Below are 26,150 nucleotides of genomic sequence, written 5' to 3'. Positions count from 1 at the left end.
CCGCATGGATAAGTAAGTGCAAATAATAGTAAATGGACATAAACTTCTTATGTCCATAACTATTCGCACGAGCGATTAATCTGCTTTAAACCAACACCGGAATATTGCTAATTAAATATTCTTCCGATGGATACTAAACACCACTGTATTACTCCTGTCTGACCCTTCGTATCAAACAAAGAGGGATTTCTCTGTCCATGAACATGCTACATTAACCAAACTTTCAGATTCTATCAAAGGGACCATAATCTACAAAATACATTATATGGTGAAAATATGTAACGAAAGAGTCGCCCGCTAGACGCATACAATCTCTACCGTAAATGCGCACACCGTGCGCCTGCGGGTGCCCGCAACAGCGAGTATGCGCACGCACGGGAGAGCGCACGCATGCGCAGCAGGGACACATATGAGGTGCAAATATGGCAGTGTGCATCGTGATATTTTTCTGACTTTGACAATCTCCACCTCTCCAATTTTTTTTTTTTTTTGGATTGGGGCAAATTTTAAACCTGATGGATGTTTGTTGTGATGCTCTAGAAAGTGATTTGATAAGCTGTGTGTACTTTGTCCTCTCTTCACATTGTAAATATGTTCTGAAAATCTTATTTTGGCTTTTCGCTATATTTGTGATTTCACTCGTGGTGAAGGATTTGGATGATTCCATAGTTGGTGCAGGTTGTGATTGTCCCCTAGGACTAGAACCCTGACTATACGTCGGGGAAACAGGAGCACTGCTAGCGGAGTTTTCACAATTTTTGCTTTTACCCGTCTGGGCACCCCGCGGATTACGTAACGATGTAGACATGAATTTGTCCATAATAATAGACACAGGGAGAGCGGGAAGGTGGTCCACAGAACTGTGACTAAAGGCATCGTAGGGAGAGGTTTCTGGTCTGGACCTGCCACAACCAGAGTACTGACTGGTGAGGTATGTATAGGTAAAAAGGTAGAGTCGTCTTGCAAAAGGGGGTCTTCAGGGAGCTTGAGTGTACAAATAGAGACAGAAATGGCCGCACACGGGCGAGGAAGTAGATGAGGCTCAGACGATGCTTCACACAGAGCCCAGTACTAGAAGCTGATGGGAGGGACAGCTGAGACCGCGGTCGCACGCCGCTTAGTATAGAGCTGGTACTGTGTCAGAATAGGATCAGGTACCTCAGCTCTGGTATTATCATCGTTAGTGGTACGGTACTAGCGGAGGACCCGAGAGAGGTGCAAGGTATTGGTTTGTTTGTCGGCAAGGCAGAGGTCGCGGTTTCACCAGGTGTTGAGGCCGCAAACAACAGAGTGTCCCCCAATCTCTCCCCAGTCTGCGTGTCTGGCCCGCAGGTTGTAGAAGGTGTCAAGCCGGTGCGGAGAAGCAATAGATATGAATATGAGTATGAGTAGGAGGGGAGAAATAATTTCCAGCAATATGGCCCGTGCAGGAGCCCCAGGAAACCACTTCTGTGATTGCAGTCCCTTCAGCAGTTGCCCCTTCAGCAGTTGCCCCGTTACCTGCCAGACGAGTCCCAAATAAGAGAGGCCGTTCAGCGGGAGGACCAGAGGCTCAGGCAGGCGCTCTGTTGTAGACACACTCTCCTATGTCCCACCGGTTGCCTGGCAACCCCCAGCCGGCTCCCGCGCTCTCCGCGGCGTCTCCTCCGTGCAATCAGGCCACTCAGCGGGTGAGCAGGGTCTCCGGGCACAGGTCGAGGTGTGGAGTGCACTCCGACGCACACTCCACCGCGCGCGAGGACGAGCCCATGCCGGCCCCGGCCCGAGCTCAAACTCGAGGTCCCGGCACCGGTGGTAAACGTAGGCTGCAGTCCGCGAGCGTGCTAACCCCGCTTCTCGGGTCAAGGATCCGTACCCCCGGGAACAAGCAGGACACAATTCCTCTTCCAGCAGGTGTAGGTGGAGGGAGGATTCAGCACTGAGGCGTGATGCACTTCCGCCCGGGAATCGAGGTCCCGGCTTCTTGTAGATGGCAGGCCACAGCCCGCATGAGTAGACAGAATGTCCGCCGGTTCCGCAATCCTGCCACACACTGTAAGCAGGTCTGCACAAGAGGAGATGGAGTTGTAGGGCTGTCTGATAATGGCTCCGTTGTCCAGAAATAGAAGCCCAAGGCAGGAGCTCTCATGCAACACGTCTGCCCAGGTCAGTCTCCAAGCCACGCCCCCTCCTGAGCAAACATTTTAAAAGTTTCTGTGGTAACTTAAATTAGAAACAGATGTCTATTTGACCCTGGAGGAGAGTGGCAGAAACAAAATTTTCCTTAAGTGGTTGAACATTGCATTGTGCATCAATCACTCTGAGGTGTTCACTAAACTTGTTCACAGGATGAACCTCACATTGTGATTCCTTTGTGGAAAAAGAAACACAGCGCTAAACGATATGGTGTGTAAATAAAAAAATTGACATTTGATAACACAGTACCTATTTATCTTTGCGGTAACTCTCCAGGCTGGCACGATGATCCGCTCTTAGTGTGCACTCTCACTGCTCACGGATAACACTGGGATCTGCCTACGGGCTTCACTCCCAGCAGACGCTGAGGACTGTCCACATTGCCACTGCACAGTGTCATGCTGTCTCGGGGCTCCACTCTCTGCAGCACTCTGCTCCCTCTCCATATTCCCAGTGTTCAGGCTTTCTTCCTCTATGGTAGACGTGCCCCCAAAACTCAGACATGGGCGCTGCTATGTTGGAAGAGGTCATCTGATAATCCACAGCCATTCCAGTCACTGTTCTCAGTCACCTGATCACAGCAGCTGATCACAAGACACTGATACCTATAAAGGGAGCTACCAGGCCACTCTCAAATAGCCTGTGCAATGTTGCTTCTCCAGTGAATGCAGCTCTGTGCTGAGCTCCCTGAAGGTGTCAGTATGGATCCAGTCCATCAATCCAGTTCCAGCCTGTTATCTATTGTCTCTGCTTCTCCACTGCTCACCAGTACCAGCCTGGTTATACAGATATTCAGTACTTAACACCTGCCCAGTTCCAGTCCGGTTGCCTCACCGGTCGCAGTCCGGTCACCTATTCAGTAGAGATGAGCGGGTTCGGTTTCTCTGAATCCGAACCCGCACGAACTTCATGTTTTTTTTCACGGGTCCGAGCGACTCGGATCTTCCCGCCTTGCTCGGTTAACCCGAGCGCGCCCGAACGTCATCATGACGCTGTCGGATTCTCGCGAGACTCGGATTCTATATAAGGAGCCGCGCGTCGCCGCCATTTTCACACGTGCATTGAGATTGATAGGGAGAGGACGTGGCTGGCGTCCTCTCCATTTAGATTAGGAGAGAGAGAGAGAGATTGACCTGAGGCTGATACTGTAGAAGAGAGTGCAGAGTTTAGTGACTGACCACAGTGACCACCAGCAGTGCAGTTGTTTTATTTAATATATCCGTTCTCTGCCTGAAAAAAACGGTACACACAGTGACTCAGTCACATACCATATCTGTGTGCACTGCTCAGCCCAGTGTGCTGCATGCCTGCATCATCTATGTATATATTATATATCTGACTGTGCTCAGCTCACACAGCTTATAATTGTGGGGGAGACTGGGGAGCACTGCAGTGCCAGTTATAGGTTATAGCAGGTGCCAGGAGTACAAGACAGTCACATACCATATCTGTGTGCACTGCTCAGCCCAGTGTGCTGCATCATCTATGTATATATTATATATCTGACTGTGCTCAGCTCACACAGCTTATAATTGTGGGGGAGACTGGGGAGCACTGCAGTGCCAGTTATAGGTTATAGCAGGAGCCAGGAGTACATATTATATTAAAATTAAACAGTGCACACTTTTGCTGCAGGAGTGCCACTGCCAGTGTGACTGACCAGTGACCTGACCACACTGACCACCAGTATAGTTAGTAGTATACTATATTGTGATTGCCTGAAAAAGTTAAACACTCGTCGTGTGACTTCACTTGTGTGGTGTTTTTTTTTTTATTCTATAAAAAACTCATTCTGCTGACAGACAGTGTCCAGCAGGTCCGTCATTATATAATATATATACCTGTCCGGCTGCAGTAGTGATATATATATATTTTTTATATCATTATTTATCATCCAGTCGCAGCAGACACAGTACGGTAGTTCACGGCTGTAGCTACCTCTGTGTCGGCACTCGGCAGTCCATCCATAATTGTATACCACCTACCCGTGGTTTTTTTTTCTTTCTTCTTTATACATACATACTACTACATCTCTTTATCAACCAGTCTATATTAGCAGCAGACACAGTACAGTACGGTAGTTCACGGCTGTGGCTACCTCTGTGTCGGCACTCGGCAGTCCGTCCATAATTGTATACCACCTAACCGTGGTTTTTTTTTCTTTCTTCTTTATACATACATACTACGACATCTCTTTATCAACCAGTCTATATTAGCAGCAGACACAGTACAGTACGGTAGTTCACGGCTGTGGCTACCTCTGTGTCGGCACTCGGCAGTCCGTCCATAATTGTATACCACCTAACCGTGGTTTTTTTTTCTTTCTTCTTCATACATACATACTACGACATCTCTTTATCAACCAGTCTATATTAGCAGCAGACACAGTACAGTACGGTAGTTCACGGCTGTGGCTACCTCTGTGTCGGCACTCGGCAGTCCGTCCATAATTGTATACCACCTAACCATGGTTTTTTTTTCTTTCTTCTTTATACATACATACTACGACATCTCTTTATCAACCAGTCTATATTAGCAGCAGACACAGTACAGTACGGTAGTTCACGGCTGTGGCTACCTCTGTGTCGGCACTCGGCAGTCCGTCCATAATTGTATACCACCTAACCGTGGTTTTTTTTTCTTTCTTCTTCATACATACATACTACGACATCTCTTTATCAACCAGTCTATATTAGCAGCAGACACAGTACAGTACGGTAGATCACGGCTGTGGCTACCTCTGTGTCGGCACTCGGCAGTCCGTCCATAATTGTATACCACCTACCCGTGGTTTTTTTTTCTTTCTTCTTTATACATACATACTACGACATCTCTTTATCAACCAGTCTATATTAGCAGCAGACACAGTACAGTACGGTAGTTCACGGCTGTGGCTACCTCTGTGTCGGCACTCGGCAGTCCGTCCATAATTGTATACCACCTAACCGTGGTTTTTTTTTCTTTCTTCTTCATACATACATACTACGACATCTCTTTATCAACCAGTCTATATTAGCAGCAGACACAGTACAGTACGGTAGTTCACGGCTGTGGCTACCTCTGTGTCGGCACTCGGCAGTCCGTCCATAATTGTATACCACCTAACCGTGTTTTTTTTTTCTTTCTTCTTCATACATACATACTACGACATCTCTTTATCAACCAGTCTATATTAGCAGCAGACACAGTACGGTAGTTCACGGCTGTAGCTACCTCTGTGTCGGCACTCGGCAGTCCGTCCATAATTGTATACTAGTATCCAATCCATCTCCATTGTTTACCTGAGGTGCCTTTTAGTTGTGCCTATTAAAATATGGAGAACAAAAATGTTGAGGTTCCAAAATTAGGGAAAGATCAAGATCCACTTCCACCTCGTGCTGAAGCTGCTGCCACTAGTCATGGCCGAGACGATGAAATGCCAGCAACGTCGTCTGCCAAGGCCGATGCCCAATGTCATAGTACAGAGCATGTCAAATCCAAAACACCAAATATCAGTAAAAAAAGGACTCCAAAACCTAAAATAAAATTGTCGGAGGAGAAGCGTAAACTTGCCAATATGCCATTTACCACACGGAGTGGCAAGGAACGGCTGAGGCCCTGGCCTATGTTCATGGCTAGTGGTTCAGCTTCACATGAGGATGGAGGCACTCAGCCTCTCGCTAGAAAAATGAAAAGACTCAAGCTGGCAAAAGCAGTAGCACCGTTAAGAACTGTGCGTTCTTCGAAATCCCAAATCCACAAGGAGAGTCCAATTGTGTCGGTTGCGATGCCTGACCTTCCCAACACTGGACGTGAAGAGCATGCGCCTTCCACCATTTGCACGCCCCCTGCAAGTGCTGGAAGGAGCACCCGCAGTCCAGTTCCTGATAGTCAGATTGAAGATGTCAGTGTTGAAGTACACCAGGATGAGGAGGATATGGGTGTTGCTGGCGCTGGGGAGGAAATTGACCAGGAGGATTCTGATGGTGAGGTGGTTTGTTTAAGTCAGGCACCCGGGGAGACACCTGTTGTCCGTGGGAGGAATATGGCCGTTGACATGCCTGGTGAAAATACCAAAAAAATCAGCTCTTCGGTGTGGAACTATTTCAACAGAAATGCGGACAACAGGTGTCAAGCCGTGTGTTCCCTTTGTCAAGCTGTAATAAGTAGGGGTAAGGACGTTAACCACCTCGGAACATCCTCCCTTATACGTCACCTGCAGCGCATTCATAATAAGTCAGTGACAAGTTCAAAAACTTTGGGTGACAGCGGAAGCAGTCCACTGACCAGTAAATCCCTTCCTCTTGTAACCAAGCTCACGCAAACCACCCCACCAACTCCCTCAGTGTCAATTTCCTCCTTCCCCAGGAATGCCAATAGTCCTGCAGGCAATGTCACTGGCAATTCTGACGAGTCCTCTCCTGCCTGGGTTTCCTCCGATGCATCCTTGTGTGTAACGCCTACTGCTGCTGGCGCTGCTGTTGTTGCTGCTGGGAGTCGATGGTCATCCCAGAGGGGAAGTCGTAAGCCCACTTGTACTACTTCCAGTAAGCAATTGACTGTTCAACAGTCCTTTGCGAGGAAGATGAAATATCACAGCAGTCATCCTGCTGCAAAGCGGATAACTGAGGCCTTGACAACTATGTTGGTGTTAGACGTGCGTCCGGTATCCGCCGTTAGTTCACAGGGAACTAGACAATTTATTGAGGCAGTGTGCCCCCGTTACCAAATACCATCTAGGTTCCACTTCTCTAGGCAGGCGATACCGAGAATGTACACGGACGTCAGAAAAAGACTCACCAGTGTCCTAAAAAATGCAGTTGTACCCAATGTCCACTTAACCACGGACATGTGGACAAGTGGAGCAGGGCAGGGTCAGGACTATATGACTGTGACAGCCCACTGGGTAGATGTATGGACTCCCGCCGCAAGAACAGCAGTGGCGGCACCAGTAGCAGCATCTCGCAAACGCCAACTCTTTCCTAGGCAGGCTACGCTTTGTATCACCGGTTTCCAGAATACGCACACAGCTGAAAACCTCTTACGGCAACTGAGGAAGATCATCGCGGAATGGCTTACCCCAATTGGACTCTCCTGTGGATTTGTGGCATCGGACAACGCCAGCAATATTGTGTGTGCATTAAATATGGGCAAATTAAAGTTTTCAACCAAATCCATCCAGTGGTAGGCCAAGAAGAAGCTCCCTGTGTCTGCCCAGCGTACACCAACGGGAAGTCCGGCCGGGACTCTAACCCCCCCACCCACCTAAAACCTGCCCAGGATCCAACTAGACCACCTTGCATTGGTTTCATCCCAATCGGTGTAGGGGTGTCTGAATGCATAACCGGACAGGCACACAAACAGACCAATTGATTTTATATATGAAATGTTGCTTTAAATTAATCTATGCATTGAGCTCCATTCTTACAGTAGGGAAGTCAGTGACATTTTACAGGGAATTGTTTCTTGGAAGTACAGTATATAGACATCAGTAAACTGAATCTTAAGAGCTAAAAAAAACTCTGTCCTATGATATTGTCAGTGGAAGTCTCAGGAGCGATAATCATGGAAACAGAAGTCATGATGGTTGATGGTCTCATCATAACTGACCTAGAACATTCGCAGGAACTGCTCTCAGGCTATTTAGTGTAATAGATGGATCTCAAATGCCAGAGCACAGTGCTGTGGAAGAAAGATGTAAACCATAGATAAGCTCCAAATTAAACATGTACAACTTCTCAGAAACCTATGCATTAGGGCAGGGGGCAGACCAACATTACATATATGAAAGCGAATGCTTATACACAAGAGGTCTGGGATTGTCTACATATTATTACATTCTGGTGTCATTTACTGGAAATAAATACACACCATACTAGATAAAAGGATACCACTGAACCCTATTATATACCTCTTTGATTTGGTATATGAAATAATTGCCAAACCTTCTTTATATATATATTTAATCCATAGAGCTATTTTTATTAGATATAATAACACAGTGGTGGTTCTCTGTACAAGTTGCTATTAGCTTATTGATCGTCCAGGTCTGGCTACTATTAACAACTCACTGGATTATTATTAGTGATGAGCGGGCTCGGATCCTCGGGATCCGACCCGCCCGAACTTCACCTTTTTTTTCCACGGGTCCGAGCGACTCGGATCCTCCCGCCTTGCTCGGTTAACCCGAGCGCGCCCGAACGTCATCATCCCGCTGTCGGATTCTCGCGAGATTCGGATTCTATATAAGGAGCCGCGCGTCGCCGCCATTTTCACACGTGCATTGAGATTGATAGGGAGAGGACGTGGCGGGCGTCCTCTCCGTTATATTAGAAAAGAACAGAGTAAACTGAGTGACTTAGTTATGTGGGGAGGATTGGGGACGGGGAGCAGCTGTTAGGGAGTACAGTGCAGGGTTTACCACCAGTGAGTTAGTTTAATCCTTTGTTTCTCTCCCTTAAAAAAAACGCTCCACCATATCTGTGCTCAGTGTGCTGCACTGCTGCATGATATATCTGTGCTGAGTGCACTGCTCACACTGCCTAATTGTGGGGACTGGGGAGCAGTTATAGCAGGAGTACAGTGCACAGTTTTGCTGACAGTGACCACCAGTCCAGTATACATTTGTCTGCCTGAAAAACACTCCTGTGGTGTTTTTTTTCTTCTTCTTCATACTAGTTTAGCAGTCTGCTGACAGTGTCCACCAGGTCCGTTATATACAGTATATTATATATATAAGCAGTACGGTAGGCCACGGCTGTACCTACCTCTGTGTCGTCAGTGCACTCGTCGTCCATAAGTTATATAATACTATACTATCCATCCATCTACACTGTATACCTACCTGTGGTGGGTTTTTTTTTCTTCATACTAGTTTAGCAGTCTGCTGACAGTGTCCACCAGGTCCGTTATATACAGTATATTACATATATAAGCAGTACGGTAGGCCACGGCTGTACCTACCTCTGTGTCGTCAGTGCACTCGTCGTCCATAAGTAATATAATACTATACTATCCATCCATCTACATTGTATACCTACCTGTGGTGGGTTTTTTTTTCTTCATACTAGTTTAGCAGTCTGCTGACAGTGTCCACCAGGTCCGTTATATACAGTATATTATATATATAAGCAGTACGGTAGGCCACGGCTGTACCTACCTCTGTGTCGTCAGTGCACTCGTCGTCCATAAGTAATATAATACTATACTATCCATCCATCTACATTGTATACCTACCTGTGGTGGGTTTTTTTTTCTTCATACTAGTTTAGCAGTCTGCTGACAGTGTCCACCAGGTCCGTTATATACAGTATATTATATATATATAAGCAGTACGGTAGGCCACGGCTGTACCAACCTCTGTGTCGTCAGTGCACTCGTCGTCCATAAGTAATATAATACTAAACTATCCATCCATCTACATTGTATACCTACCTGTGGTGTTTTTTTTTCTTCATACTAGTTTAGCAGTCTGCTGACAGTGTCCACCAGGTCCGTTATATACAGTATATTATATATATAAGCAGTACGGTAGGCCACGGCTGTACCTACCTCTGTGTCGTCAGTGCACTCGTCGTCCATAAGTAATATAATACTATACTATCCATCCATCTACATTGTATACCTACCTGTGGTGTTTTTTCTTTTCTTCATACTAGTTTAGCAGTCTGCTGACAGTGTCCACCAGGTCCGTTATATACAGTATATTATATATATAAGCAGTACGGTAGGCCACGGCTGTACCTACCTCTGTGTCGTCAGTGCACTCGTCGTCCATAAGTAATATAATACTATACTATCCATCCATCTACATTGTATACCTACCTGTGGTGGGTTTTTTCTTCTTCATACTAGTTTAGCAGTCTGCTGACAGTGTCCACCAGGTCCGTTATATACAGTATATTATATATATATATAAGCAGTACGGTAGGCAGCGGCTGTACCTACCTCTGTGTCGTCAGTGCACTCGTCGTCCATGAGTAATATAATACTATACTATCCATCCATCTACATTGTATACCTACCTGTGGTGGGGTTTTTTTTCTTCATACTAGTTTAGCAGTCTGCTGACAGTGTCCACCAGGTCCGTTATATACAGTATATTATATATATATAAGCAGTACGGTAGGCCACGGCTGTACCTACCTCTGTGTCGTCCGTGCACTCGTCGTCCATAAGTAATATAATACTATACTATCCATCCATCTACATTGTATACCTACCTGTGGTGGGTTTTTTTTCTTCATACTAGTTTAGCAGTCTGCTGACAGTGTCCACCAGGTCCGTTATATACAGTATATTATATATATATAAGCAGTACGGTAGGCCACGGCTGTACCTACCTCTGTGTCGTCAGTGCACTCGTCGTCCATAAGTAATATAATACTATACTTACTATCCATCCATCTACATTGTATACCTACCTGTGGTGGTTTTTTTTTTCTTCATACTAGTTTAGCAGTCTGCTGACAGTGTCCACCAGGTCCGTTATTATTATACAGTATATTATATATATATAGCAGTACGGTAGGCCACGGCTGTACCTACCTCTGTGTCGTCAGTCACTCGTCCTCCATAAGTAATATAATACTATACTATCCATCCATCTACATTGTATACCTGTGGTGGCTTTTAGTTGTGCGCATTAAAATATGGAGAACAAAAATGTGGAGGTTAAAAAAATAGGGAAAGATCAAGATCCACTTCCACTTCGTGCTGAAGCTGCTGCCACTAGTCATGGCCGAGACAATGAAATGCCATCAACGTAGTCTGCCAAGGCCGATGCCCAATGTCATAGTACAGAGCATGTAAAATCCAAAACACAAAAGATCAGTAAAAAAATGACCCAAAAATCAAAATTAAAAGCGTCTGAGGAGAAGCGTAAACTTGCCAATATGCCATTTACGACACGGAGTGGCAAGGAACGGCTGAGGCCCTGGCCTATGTTCATGGCTAGTGGTTCAGCTTCACATGAGGATGGAAGCACTCATCCTCTCGCTAGAAAAAAGAAAAGACTTGCGGCAAAAGCACAGCAAAGAACTGTGCGTTCTTCGAAATCCCAAATCCCAAAGGAGAGTCCAATTGTGTCGGTTGCGATGCCTGACCTTCCCAACACTGGACGGGGAAGAGCTTGCGCCTTCCACCATTTGCACGCCCCCTGCAAGTGCTGGAAGGAGCACCCGCAGTCCAGTTCCTGATAGTCAAATTGAAGATGTCACTGTTGAAGTACACCAGGATGAGGATATGGGTGTTGCTGGCGCTGGGGAGGAAATTGACAAGGAGGATTCTGATGGTGAGGTGGTTTGTTTAAGTCAGGTACCCGGGGAGACACCTGTTGTCCGTGGGAGGAATATGGCCATTGACATGCCTGGTCAAAATACAAAAAAAATCAGCTCTTCAGTGTGGAATTATTTCAACAGAAATGCGGACAACTGGTGTCAAGCCGTGTGTTGCCTTTGTCAAGCTGTAATAAGTAGGGGTAAGGACGTTAACCACCTAGGAACATCCTCCCTTATACGTCACCTGGGCCGCATTCATCAGAAGTCAGTGACAAGTTCAAAAACTTTGGATGACAGCGGAAGCAGTCCACTGACCACTAAATCCCTTCCTCTTGTAACCAAGCTCCTGCATACCACACCACCAACTCCCTCAGTGTCAATTTCCACCTTACACAGGAAAGCCAATAGTCCTGCAGGCCATGTCAATGGCAAGTATGACGAGTCCTCTCCTGCCTGGGATTCCTCCGATGCATCCTTGAATGTAACGCCTACTGCTGCTGGCGCTGCTGTTGTTGCTGCTGGGAGTCGATCGTCATCCCAGAGGGGAAGTCGGAAGACCACTTGTACTACTTCCAGTAAGCAATTGACTGTCCAACAGTCCTTTGCGAGGAAGATGAAATATCACAGCAGTCATCCTGCTGCAAAGCGGATAACTCAGGTCTTGTCAGCCTGGGTGGTGAGAAACGTGTGTCCGGTATCCACCGTTAATTCACAGGCAACTAGAGACTTGATTGAGGTACTGTGTCCCCGGTACCAAATACCATCTAGGTTCCATTTCTCTAGGCAGGCGATACCGAAAATGTACACAGAAAAAGAGTCACCAGTGTCCTAAAAATGCAGTTGTACCCAATGTCCACTTAACCACGGACATATGGACAAGTGGAGCAGGGCAGACTCAGGACTATATGACTGTGACAGCCCACTGGGTAGATGTATTGCCTCCCGCAGCAAGAACAGCAGCGGCGGCACCAGTAGCAGCATCTCGCAAACGCCAACTCGTTCCTAGGCAGGCTACGCTTTGTATCACCGCTTTCTATAAGAGGCACACAGCTGACAACCTCTTCCGGAAACTGAGGAACATCATCGCAGAATGGCTTACCCCAATTGGACTCTCCTGGGGATTTGTGACATCGGACAATGCCAGCAATATTGTGCGTGCATTACACGTGGGCAAATTCCAGCACGTCCCATGTTTTGCACATACATTGAATTTGGTGGTGCAGAATTATTTAAAAAACGACACGGGCGTGCAAGAGATGCTGTCGGTGGCCCAAAGAACTGTGGGCCATTTTCGGCATTCAGCCACCGCGTGCCGAAGACTGGAGCACCAGCAAACAGTCCTGAACCTGCCCTGCCATCATCTGAAGCAAGAGGTGGTAACGAGGTGGAATTCAACCCTCTATATGCTTCAGAGGATGGAGGAGCAGCAAAAGGCCATTCAAGCCTATACATCTGCCCACGATATAGGCAAAGGAGGGGGAATGCACCTGACTCAAGCGCAGTGGAGAATGATTTCAACGTTGTGCAAGGTTCTGTAACCCTGTGAACGTGCCACACGTGAAGTCAGTTTAGACACTGCCAGCCTGAGTCAGGTCATTCCCCTCATCAGGCTTTTGCAGAAGAAGCTGGAGACATTGAAGGAGGAGCTAAAACAGAGCGATTCCGCTAGGCATGTGGGACTTGTGGATGGAGCCCTTCATTCGCTTAACCAGGATTCACGGGTGGTCAATCTGTTGAAATCAGAGCACTACATTTTGGCCACCGTGCTCGATCCTAGATTTAAAACCTACGTTGGATCTCTCTTTCCGGCAGACACAAGTCTGCAGAGGTTCAAAGAACTGCTGGTGAGAAAATTGTCAAGTCAAGCGGAACGCGACCCGTCAACATCTCCTCCTTCACATTCTCCCGCAACTGGGGGTGCGAGGAAAAGGCTACGAATTCCGAGCCCACCCACTGGCGGTGATGCAGGGCAGTCTGGAGTGACTGCTGATGCTGACATCTGGTCCGGACTGAAGGACCTGCCAACGATTACTGACATGTCGTCTACTGTCACTGCATATGATTCTCTCACCATTGAAAGAATGGTGGAGGATTATATGAGTGACCGCATCCAAGTAGGCACGTCAGACAGTCCGTACGTATACTGGCAGGAAAAAGAGGCAATTTGGAGGCCCTTGCACAAACTGGCTTTATTCTACCTAAGTTGCCCTCCCTCCAGTGTGTACTCCAAAAGAGTGTTTAGTGCCGCCGCTCACCTTGTCAGCAATCGGCATACGAGGTTACTTCCAGAAAATGTGGAGAAGATGATGTTCATTAAAATGAATTATAATCAATTCCTCCATGGAGACATTCACCAGCAGCAATTGCCTCCAGAAAGTACACGGGGACCTGAGATGGTGGATTCCAGTGGGGACGAATTAATAATCTGTGAGGAGGGGGATGTACACAGTGAAAGGGGTGATGAATCGGACGATGATGATGAGGTGGACATCTTGCCTCTGTAGAGCCAGTTTGTGCAAGGAGAGATTGATTGCTTCTTTTTTGGTGGGGGCCCAAACCAACCAGTCATTTCAGTCACAGTCGTGTGGCAGACCCTGTCGCTGAAATGATGGGTTCGTTAAAGTGTGCATGTCCTATTTTTACAACATAAGGGTGGGTGGGAGGGCCCAAGGACAATTCCATCTTGCACCTCTTTTTTCTTTCATTTTTCTTTGCGTCATGTGCTGTTTGGGGAGTATTTTTTTAAGTGCCATCCTGTCTGACACTGCAGTGCCACTCCTAGATGGGCCAGGTGTTTGTCGGCCACTAGGGTCGCTTAGCTTAGTCGTCACACAGCTACCTCATTGCGCCTCTTTTTTTTCTTTGCGTCATGTGCTGTTTGGGGACTATTTTTTTAAGTGCCATCCTGTCTGACACTGCAGTGCCACTCCTAGATGGGCCAGGTGTTTGTGTCGGCCACTTGTGTCGCTTAGCTTAGTCACACAGCGACCTTGGTGTGCCTCTTTTTTTCTTTGCATCATGTGCTGTTTGGGGACTATTTTTTTGAAGTGCCATCCTGCCTGACACTGCAGTGCCACTCCTAGATGGGCCAGGTGTTTGTGTCAGCCACTTGTGTCGTTTAGCTTAGCCATCCAGCGACCTCGGTGCAAATTTTAGGACTAAAAATAATATTGTGAGGTGTGAGGTGTTCAGAATAGACTGAAAATGAGTGGAAATTATGGTTATTGAGGTTAATAATACTATGGGATCAAAATGACCCCCAAATTCTATGATTTAAGCTGTTTATTAGGGTTTTTTGAAAAAAACACCCGAATCCAAAACACACCCGAATCCGACAAAAAAAATTCGGTGAGGTTTTGCCAAAACGCGTTCGAACCCAAAACACGGCCACGGAACCGAACCCAAAACCAAAACACAAAACCCGAAAAATTTCAGGTGCACATCACTAATTATTATTATTATTATTATTATTAGTATTATTTATTTATTTTTTACAAACACAACCTGTTTACTAAGCCTTGGAGACAGAGATAAAGTGGAGAGAGATAGGCCAGGCACACATCTAAATGACTGAAAATCTCGTCGATGGTTGGGATGAGTTCATAGATTGGCGGTACACACTGAGCAGTTTTATTAATCATGAAACGATCTGTCTGCAGCACGGCCACTCAGCAGAAATTGCATGTGACCCAGGAGAGCGTGCAATTGTGCGCACACACTAAACGCATTGGCATTTCTATAATGGGTGCAGTGTGTGCGGTGCACACGGGCCCCTGAGTCCATGGGGTGCCCACACCACACATACTGCATCCATTTCTCCTATACTTACCTTTCCAGAGTCCATCGCTGACTGCGTGTGGGCCCCCTCCTCTCCCGTAGCCACCGCGCCACTGCTAGCGCACTGACCACTAGAGACTCTGGCACAGTGCCAGAGTCTACAGCGCATGCGCAGGACTCCGAAAAAATGGCGAGGTGCCCATTTTTCGGAGTCCTGCGCATGCGCTGTAGACTCTGGCACTGTGCCGGAGTCTACAGTGCTCACAGCGCTAGCAGCGGCGCGATGGCTACGGGAGAGGAGGGGGCCCACACACGGAGTCTGCACACGGGTCCCCTCCTCTCTAGAGACTCCCCTGACTAAACGATGTGCACAATTTGTTGTTACAATATGACAAACAGTGGCAATATCATTTAAGTGTGTACCTGTACATAAAGTCACAACCAACCAGCTAGCTGTCCTTTTTCAAACACAGCCTGTAACATGACTGGAGCTGATTGGCTGGTACTTTATGTCTCTCTACATTATCTCTCTCCAAGGCTTAGTAAATAGACCCCAAAGTACTAACCAATCAGCTTCTTTCTCCAAGATTTGATACTACCCCCTGTAATTATGAACTGCTGTATATGTTGACAAAGGTCCAGCTTTGGACTGAATTGTCCATCACGACTCATGTTCCAGTAAAGTTTTTTTTTTGTGCTAATAAACCCTTTTTCTCTTTTTTGCATCAACCCTGGTGAGTGCACTGTTTCCTCCATTTTTTTTTTAATGGGATTTGTATCTGTAATCCCCAGTAAGTGCAAATAGTAGAGATGAGCGCCTGAAATTTTTCGGGTTTTGGGTTCGGTTCCGCGGCCGTGTTTTGGGTTCGAACGCGTTTTGGCAAAACCTCACCGAATTATTTTTGTCGGATTCGGGTGTTTTTTTCCAAAAACACTAAAAAACAGCTTAAATCATAGAATTTGGGGGTCATTTTGATCCCAAAGTATTATTAACCTCAAAAACCATAATTTACACTCATTTTCAGTCTATTCTGAATACCTCACACCTCACAATATTATTTTTAGTCCTAAAATTTGCACCGAGGTCGCTGTGTGAGTAAGATAAGCGACCCTAGTGGCCGACACAAACACCGGGCCCATCTAGGAGTGGCACTGCAGTGTCACGCAGGATGTCCCTTCCAAAAAACCCTCCCCAAACAGCACATGACGCAAAGAAAAAAAGAGGCGCAATGAGGTAGCTGTGTGAGTAAGATTAGCGACCCTAGTGGCCGACACAAACACCGGGCCCATCTAGGAGTGGCACTGCAGTGTCACGCAGGATGGCCCTTCCAAAAAACCCTCCCCAAACAGCACATGACGCAAAGAAAAAAAGAGGCGCAATGAGGTAGCTGACTGTGTGAGTAAGATTAGCGACCCTAGTGGCCGACACAAACACCGGGCCCATCTAGGAGTGGCACTGCAGTGTCACGCAGGATGTCCCTTCCAAAAAACCTGAACCACTAGCCATGAACATAGGCCAGGGCCTCAGCCGTTCCTTGCCACTCCGTGTGGTAAATGGCATATTGGCAAGTTTACGCTTCTCCTCCGACAATTTTATTTTAGGTTTTGGAGTCCTTTTTTTTCTGATATTTGGTGTTTTGGATTTGACATGCTCTGTACTATGACATTGGGCATCGGCCTTGGCAGACGACGTTGCTGGCATTTCATCGTCTCGGCCATGACTAGTGGCAGCAGCTTCAGCACGAGGTGGAAGTGGATCTTGATCTTTCCCTAATTTTGGAACCTCAACTTTTTTGTTCTCCATATTTTATAGGCAGAACTAAAAGGCACCTCAGGTAAACAATGGAGATGGATGGATTGGATACTAGTATACAATTATGGACGGACTGCCACGGTTAGGTGGTATAAAAAAACCACGGTTAGGTGGTATATATTGTAATACAATTATGGATGGACGGACTGCCTGCCGAGTGCCGACACAGAGGTAGCCACAGCCGTGAACTACCGCACTGTACACTGGTTGATAAAGAGATAGTAGTATACTCGTAACAACTAGTATGACTGACTATGACGGTATAAAGAATGGAAAAAAAACCACGGTTAGGTGGTATATATTGTAATACAATTATGGATGGACGGACTGCCTGCCGAGTTCCGACACAGAGGTAGCCACAGCCGTGAACTACCGCACTGTACACTGGTTGATAAAGAGATAGTAGTATACTCGTAACAACTAGTATGACTGACTATGACGGTATAAAGAATGAAAAAAAAACCACGGTTAGGTGGTATATATTATAATACAATTATGGATGGACGGACTGCCTGCCGAGTGCCGACACAGAGGTAGCCACAGCCGTGAACTACCGCACTGTACACTGGTTGATAAAGAGATAGTAGTATACTCGTAACAACTAGTATGACTGACTATGACGGTATAAAGAATGAAAAAAAAACCACGGTTAGGTGGTATATATTATAATACAATTATGGATGGACGGACTGCCTGCCGACTGCCGACACAGAGGTAGCCACAGCCGTGAACTACCGCACTGTACACTGGTTGATAAAGAGATAGTAGTATACTCGTAACAACTAGTATGACACTATGACGGTATAAAGAATGGAAAAAAAAACCACGGTTAGGTGGTATATATTATAATACAATTATGGATGGACGGACTGCCTGCCGACTGCCGACACAGAGGTAGCCACAGCCGTGAACTACCGCACTGTACACTGGTTGATAAAGAGATAGTAGTATACTTGTAACAACTAGTATGACACTATGACGGTATAAAGAATGGAAAAAAAACCACGGTTAGGTGGTATATATTATAATAATACAATTATGGATGGACGGACTGCCTGCCGACTGCCGACACAGAGGTAGCCACAGCCGTGAACTACCGCACTGTACACTGGTTGATAAAGAGATAGTAGTATACTCGTAACAACTAGTATGACTATGACGACGGTATAAAGAAAGAAAAAAAAATACCACGGTTAGGTGGTATATAATTATACAATTATGGATGGACGGACTGCCTGCCGAGTGCCGACTGCCGACACAGAGGTAGCCACAGCCGTGAACTACCGCACTGTACTGTGTCTGCTGCTAATATAGACTGGTTGATAAAGAGATAGTATACAACAATATACTACTATACTGGTGGTCAGGCACTGGTCACCACTAGTCACACTGGCAGTGGCACTCCTGCAGCAAAAGTGTGCACTGTTTAATTTTAAATTAATATAATATTATGTACTCCTGGCTCCTGCTATAACAACCTGCAGTGCTCCCCAGTCTCCCCCACAATTATTATAAGCTTTTATACATTGATGTGCAGCACACTGGGCTGAGCTGAGTGCACACAGACTGAGTCACACTGTGTGACTGCTGTGTATCGTTTTTTTCAGGCAGAGAACGGATATAGCAGAGAACGGATATATTAAATAAAAGTTAACTTAACAACAACTGCACTGGTCACTGTGGTAAACTCTGTCTGCACAATCTCTCTCTCTCTCTCTCTCTCTTCTAATCTATTCTAATGGAGAGGACGCCAGCCACGTCCTCTCCCTATCAATCTCAATGCACGTGTGAAAATGGCGGCGACGCGCGGCTCCTTATATAGAATCCGAGTCTCGCGAGAATCCGACAGCGTCATGATGACGTTCGGGCGCGCTCGGGTTAACCGAGCAAGGCGGGAAGATCCGAGTCGCTCGGACCCGTGAAAAAAAACATGAAGTTCTGGCGGGTTCGGATTCAGAGAAACCGAACCCGCTCATCTCTAGCAAATAGATGCTGATGTGAGTGCATACAGGGCACCTATCAGGGGGGGACTGTGGGGACTGGTGTCCCGGGTCCTTACAGATGGGGCCCAGCCCTTGCTCTTACCGCCAATACCTGTAGAGCTGCACCAGTCTGTGAATCGGCAGCAGGCCTTCCTAAAACAAGCCTTATCTATGCATCAGTTCTCTGTAAACTGTTCCTGTAGGTCCGGAACACTTAACCTATACGTAACGCTACAATGTATAACATTACATAGAGGTGGAGCAGTGCGGCAGAATCTTTTTGGGGTAGGGAGGGCCCTGTCTATTTTGTCAGTCCAGGGCCCCACAATTTCTGGTGGCAGCCCTGAGTGCATATACTGTATATTGGTGTGTGTACAGTATATGTATGTATTGTGTATATATATGTGTGTGTGTATTTATCACCTGAATATCGGGAATTGCTAAGTGTCATCTATACTCATAACTACCATGGCAAAATGCTGTGTACAGAAGATGTAATACTTGAGTACTTTGCTTTTTACATTTTTCAGAAGTTGCTCTGATGAATTGATCCTGACTACTGTATGTCTGAGGTTTTCATACACCTATTCATTAGTAAGGTTATTTACTATATACATTTACTAGCAGTTTATTATACCCCTTTCACATTGCAAAAATAACCCAGGACGACATGGGTCATTGTGCGATGTGATTCCCAAGTTGAATACCGGGTCAGTGGCAGTGTAAATGGGTCCCGGGTCGATGCGACCCGGGACCCATTTACTACATAGGGAGAGGCGGCGCGGAGATGAGCTCATCTCCCAGCGCCACCTCCAACCCTGCCCCCGATGCCGGCTCCGCCCTCCGCTGCTATTGCCGGGTCGGGAAGCCAGCGCAGAGGCTCCAATACCGGATTCCATCCGGGAAGGACCCGTTTCCAATTCCCGCGTGGGATCCGTCATTGGAGATGTGAAAGGGGTATTATGTATTGTGGGAAAATTCTAATAGTTTTTTATTTGAAAATGTTAACAGGGAAAACCTGGGAAGGCTCCGAGGCTCGCTGATTACTATTGCCCTATTTCCCTGATACCTACTGAAGTTGTTATTACCACTATAATCCATCCAGATGGGGAAATCCACATCAGAAAACTAACACGACCTTCCATGTGGAGGAGTCCTCCTCGGTTATTGTTTCTTTAGATGCTGCTTAAGCATCTGACTCCGTAGTGGTCCTTGCTGTGGGAGGTTATGCCTCATTTTGGAATAGGTCCACTTTTTATTAAATGGAACAAACTGCTGTACACGTCTCCTAGTACCTGGATTTCTGTTAAAGGCTTTGTCTCTGCCTTCTTCCCATTGTCCCGTGGTAGAAGACATGGGTGTTTTACTATCACTGCCATTGCATTCTGGGGTCTATTCATGTACAAAACGAAAAATATGAACTGCTACTTATCACTATACATCACATCAGTTCGATGCGATATATACTGTAGCTTTGGTAAGTAGTGATACATGTATACTGACCTTTCCGGCGATGCGATCCAATATCCTGGGCTACAGCAGTGTTGTCTTCTCCAGTGGTCCCCTCTGTGGTGACTGGAGTCAGCCGGCGGGTCCCATCTGCGTATTAACCAGCAGCTGAGCACCCAGGAGGCTGCAGGAGCTGCTGGGAGGTCAGGGAGCGGAGCTAGTGCCAGGTGTCGGGCAAAGACCAAGGAAGCATTGAGCTTTCCTGCCGATTACTTGTTGATGGTTAGATTACGCCAATCTGGGATGGCGAATCTGCATGGAGAAGCGGAAAGTGGAGTCATCCATTTCTCCATGAGTCGCACCCACCATACAAAAGTATTCTTTGCTTTATTAATAGACCCCCTGTATCATTGTGTGGCTTACCACTTCCTGTGCTAAAATGCGTGAGTTCATATAGTTTATGAAATATATACATAACGCTTTGTTTTATTGTTATATGTATATTATGCCTACATGCTCATGGCTCACACATGCTTGCTTCTGTGTTTATGCGGATACAGATTTTATTTGTGTATATACTTCAAATACTATCGGCGGGATGTAATGCAGTGCGAGAGCGCCACTGGTGGTGCAGGTTGCCAGCCGAAGTCCAATGTTTTTTTTTAAAGGGACAATCACTTACTAGGCAAAATCATGCCTTGTAAGTGATTGTCCCTTTAAAACAAGTCTGAGATCGTCCAGCAACCCGCACCTCCGGAGATCTTTGACTGCATTACATGCTGCCATATATGTTATCTGATAATTGATAGTTGATAATTGATAGTTGCCTGCTTTGTCGTATGAGCCTATTACATGCTTGCCTACTTTCAATTTCTCCTCTCTGGGAGAAGCCCGGAGAGGAGACGCTGCAGGAGACTTCGGGGGGCGGGGGCGGACTGTGACATCATCAAGCCCCACCCCCACATCGGGAAAAGCCACAATTCGCAGGTCCGCGGTAAGGGGTTGGGGCTAAAATTATGCGATTTGCGTCATTTTAACTCATTCCCCACCCCACGGACCCGCGTATATGGGGGATTATCTCTCCATCCTGCCCGCATCACTAGGATGCGAGCAGGATGCGGGAGACCTGCCTACTTTTCTGGGAGTGCGGAGGCTACCACAAAAAATGGGAGCCTCCTGCAGCTTTTGGGAGAGAAAGCAAGTATGGCCTATTACTTATGCTAATGTTGTATCTTTACTTTACTCTTTCTTTTCTATTTTCTTATTTTTAATGGGTGTTGTAGTGCGTATATTGTTTTATTGAAAATCAATACAGTTACACAAAAAAAGTTAACAGGGTGCTGCTCAACACACATGAGGACTTATGAAATGGAGCTGTGTTATTTTTGTATAGGTTACTACTTGTTCTGAAAAAAATTAGATTTTTGTTATTCAGTGTTGTAACTTGGGTTCTATTCATGAAGAAGGGAAAAGTGTGGAGAAGTGAGCCAGTGGAGACGTTGCCCATTATAACCAATCAGCTGCTACATATAATTTTATAGAACACACTTTATAAATGTTACCTCAACACTGATTGGTTGCCATGGCAACTTGTCCACTGGCTCACTTCTCCACTCTCTGCACTGCTTTTTTCCAAGTTCTGTTCTGCTCTTTATACAGACTCAGGCATACACAACAATGGTGGTCATTCCGAGTTGTTCGCTCGTTGCCGTTTTTCGCAACAGAGCGATTAGGTGGAAAATGCGCATGCGCATGGTACGCAGCGCGCATGTGTTCAGTAATTAACACACAACTTTGGAGATTTGCACAAGCTCGAGCGACGATTTTCATCGCTCGAGTGATGGTAGTGTGATTGACAGGAAGTGGGTGTTTCTGGGCAGAAACTGCCCGTTTTCAGGGAGTATGCTAAAAAAACGCAAGCGTGCCAGGTAAAAACGCAGGAGTGGCTGGCCAAACGCAGGGCGTGTGTGTGACATCAAACCAGGAACTAAACGGACTGAGGTGATCGCAATCTAGGAATAGGTCTGGAGCTACTCAGAAACTGCAAGGAATTATTTAGTAGCAATGCTGCTAACCTTTCGTTCGCTATTCTGCTAAGCTAAGATACACTCCCAGAGGGCGGCGGCCTAGCGTTTGCAATGCTGCTAAAAGCAGCTAGCGAGCGAACAACTCGGAATGAGGGCCAATATACAATGGTTATATATCAAATGAATCAGCCCAGTCTCCTTGTGCGTCCTAGCCCAATACGTTGTGACTAAGGTGCATTTTCACCAATAAAAGACGCCTAATGTTAGCCAATTTGCACCGGACCTGGCAACTAACTCACACAAGGCATCTCGTGTTGCATGGCGTACGGAGTCTGGATGTATGATGACACATCTGATGTCCTGCGCATTAACACCCCTAATTCTCCCGTTAAAGTGCAAGAAACTGTAAATGCAAGATACCTGGAAGGCTAAACATGGATGCAAGTTGTGCACGTACTGTATACAGTGCGCCAGTTTATCACCAAGACACATCTCTACATTATTTTCAAACCTGTAAAACAGGCATGTCAAGCTGAAAATCCCAAACAGGCTGAATAATCAAGGTTTACGACTGAGTAGGTCGCAAGAAATAAAAAAAAGTCTTGTATGGGTGCAGTGACTTCTGGTAAATATAGTCTCTATCTCCCTGATGTTCTATAGGTTCCCTGTCAGCCTCACTCATAGCATCCCCATTAGAATAATAATTGCGACAGTGTGGGAACAATGGGGGAGCCTGGAGACACCCCATTTCCCGATCATGGCCCTTCAATATGTGCCCCCTCACAGAAAGGGGCATGGCTTCAAAGCAATTACCCGGTTCCCCGTCCCACCAGTATGAGCCTGCGTACAACAATACCACATGTTTAATAGCAGTATTATGAGTAGTATACTACTCCGCACATGTGGATGGCTTATGGCAGGCCGCAGGCTCCTCACTGTCTTCTGGCAAGCCCCAGGCTTTTGTCTGCAGGGCGGTGCTGCAGTTGTGGCACTGGATCTGACCATCTGCAAGCTTCTGTGCTGGGTCTGGGGGGCGCCGGTGGACCCTGTCACCCTCCCCCGCTCCGTGTATGCAGAATCTGGTCGGGTCCGTCCCATGACATCATGACACACATGACGTCCGCCACACCCGTAGTGCTCTTCTGGGAACGGAACTTGTGATAGCCAGGGCTGGAATTTGTGGGGTCCCTCCGCTGCATTGTGGAAAATGTGGCACTGATTATGGCGCTACAAAAAATGTGTTTGACACGTCTGCTGTAAAATAATTAAGTGGATAATTCTAATGCTGTGCATCATTGCATCATTGCAATTTGTAAATAACCCTTACCCCAAACATGTTTGGTCATAAAGATTACTTAAACATTGCTTAATTGCTAAAGACAAAATTATAGATTACTGAGCAGTAACTCTTTTATCTCTCCTTTGATAGGTTACACCAAATGTGTCCTCATTGGCCATGATTGGGGTGGAATGATTGCTTGGTTAATTGCCATATGTTACCCAGAGATGGTCACCAAGCTGATAGTGTTGAGTTTTCCTCATCCGACAGTGTTTACAGGTGAGTTGAAAATAAACTGTTTTCTTTTGTGGAATGTAGTGGCTAAAATACAGAGAACGTCACACATTATCCACTAGAAGGAGGCATCATTGCCTTATCAGTGTAACCCTTGTACTAACTAGTGTCTAACGGAAAACATAATGAACGTGAACAAAAATGACTGTATACAACTACTGTATAATGCCTGCTTTGCCCATACAAGTAGTCTATAACCATGACACCTCAAATATACACATCCAGTGTGAGCTTCTAAATAATACCCTTTAGGGCAGATGTATCAAGGCTACTTTTGGGAAAATGCCGAAAATGGCACTTTATGCATGATTCTCATTTATTTTTGTATTTAATTTATGTTTTCACAGGGTATTTGTAAGTGATATTTTTGGAATAGATCAGCACAGAAAAGGATTTCCATTCTCTAATTTGATTGCTTTAGTTTTCACCATCTTTTGATAGCGAGTTAGGTAGAATTTCATGAAGATGCATCAGAATAAGGCATCTTTCTCATCCCTCCCCTGAATCTCTGTGTTGCTCCTTCTTTCCCAGCACAGTAAACATATTTTGGTGGTAGCAGAAGATTAAACTAATTTTCTGTACTTGTAAAAACATCTGATATAAAAAATCCCTTCCTATACACCCCGACCTCTGCACTAAAGGTGCATACATTACACACTCAATAATAGAATAACAGAATAATCAGCAAAGAGAGTAGATTTATCTGTGAGAGTAGTGTACATAATGCAGTGACGTGCGGTGGGGTGAGGCAGAGCCTTTCCTGTCATACTTACGTTTAAACCAGAGTTTTGACTGAATAAAATATATGAAAAATACTGATAATTTGTTTGAAATATCTTCTTTACATTATTCTAATAATTTTTATAGCCCAAACTCTGGAGTAAAAAGTCTATGACAGGGGAGGCAGTGCCTCACCTGTGTATCCTTTCCACACATCTCTAATCAAGACTCACCAGATTTTCAGGAGTTTATACTGCTGCACCTGTGTATAATGCCCAGGTGTACGCTTTGTCTTATATATTGCATGTAAATCTGGATCTGTGGTTAGCCAGTGCCTCCATAGCCATTTAGCTCACCGCACGTCCCTGACATAATGGCAGCAGAGACCCAACAGCCTGTTTCAACTGCTCCAATGCAGTTTTTCATCATGGGCATTACCGATTTCTTGCCCCTTTCTTTTCCTCTGTTTATTAGTTTATTACATGTACATCATTGTGTGTTTATGTATATGCAGTGCTCGAAGGGTGCTGGTATGCAGCGGTATGGCATACCGGCACTTCGGCACCGACCCGGAAGTTGAGAAGGGGAGTGGCTTGCTGCATGTATGACAGCCGTGTCCCGCCTTCAGCTTCACCTGTGGCCCTGAGCATCGGGGTCGATGCTTCGTCTTCTTGAACTTTGATCACTGCCGCCAGTGCTCTTACTACAGGACCGTCTCTCTGTGTTGCTGGTGAGTTGCACAACCAGACCCCTCCAGACAGTGCTATTCCTACAGGGACTGCCTGCTGACATCCAGGGCTGTGTGCAATAGAGGTGAGAGTCTGGTTCTTGTGCCTGGCCCTTCCTCCTACCGGTCCCCTTCCAGCCCGCACAACAAATATTAGAGATTGCATAATACAAAGGCCACTACAGAGGCAGAGAACCTGATGCTCTCCAGCTACTGCAACACTACTAAGTCCCAGCACACCTGAGCTAAATGATGTGGGACAAAGAACTAACAGGACTTGCGGCTCCTTACAGACAAACTCTCCTGTTTCCAGAGCCACATCTGCATGGCTAAGTGCACTGACAATCTGTTTAACCCATTCACCACTGTGGGTAACCTGCAACGCGCTGTAAGTGGACTATGGAGTGGGCTATAAGAAATGGACTATTTAGTATGAGAGCTGCATGCAAAGTACTGTAGAGGCCACATCAAACCCTTTAGTCCATTAATACATTAATTTCTGATTTATGTTGTACTCAATATTGTTACTGCTAGATACAGGGGAGGGGGTGTCTTAAGAACAACCCCCCCCCCCTACCGCCTTTTGAGTGGCCACTTGAAATTTTCCATGCCCCCACTTTAACCACTATGTATGTTTATTAGAGATGTGC

At 46.1% G+C, this 26,150-nt stretch overlaps 1 protein-coding gene across 1 annotated transcript in view; it reads left to right on the top strand.

Annotated features, from left to right (window-relative positions):
* The window catches only part of EPHX4 (epoxide hydrolase 4), a 194,561-nt gene that overhangs the window by 103,788 nt on the left and 64,623 nt on the right, over positions 1-26,150 (top strand). Inside the window, exon 4 of the mRNA XM_063939898.1 lies at positions 23,910-24,038. Coding sequence (XP_063795968.1) covers positions 23,910-24,038 — 129 coding nt within the window. The remainder of the gene's footprint in view (positions 1-23,909; positions 24,039-26,150) is intronic.

This window comes from Pseudophryne corroboree, chromosome 9 (assembly GCF_028390025.1).
Source record: "Pseudophryne corroboree isolate aPseCor3 chromosome 9, aPseCor3.hap2, whole genome shotgun sequence".
Taxonomy (NCBI): Eukaryota; Metazoa; Chordata; class Amphibia; order Anura; family Myobatrachidae; genus Pseudophryne; species Pseudophryne corroboree.
Note: the sequence above shows the minus strand (reverse complement) of the source record. Positions and strands in the feature narration are given on the sequence as shown.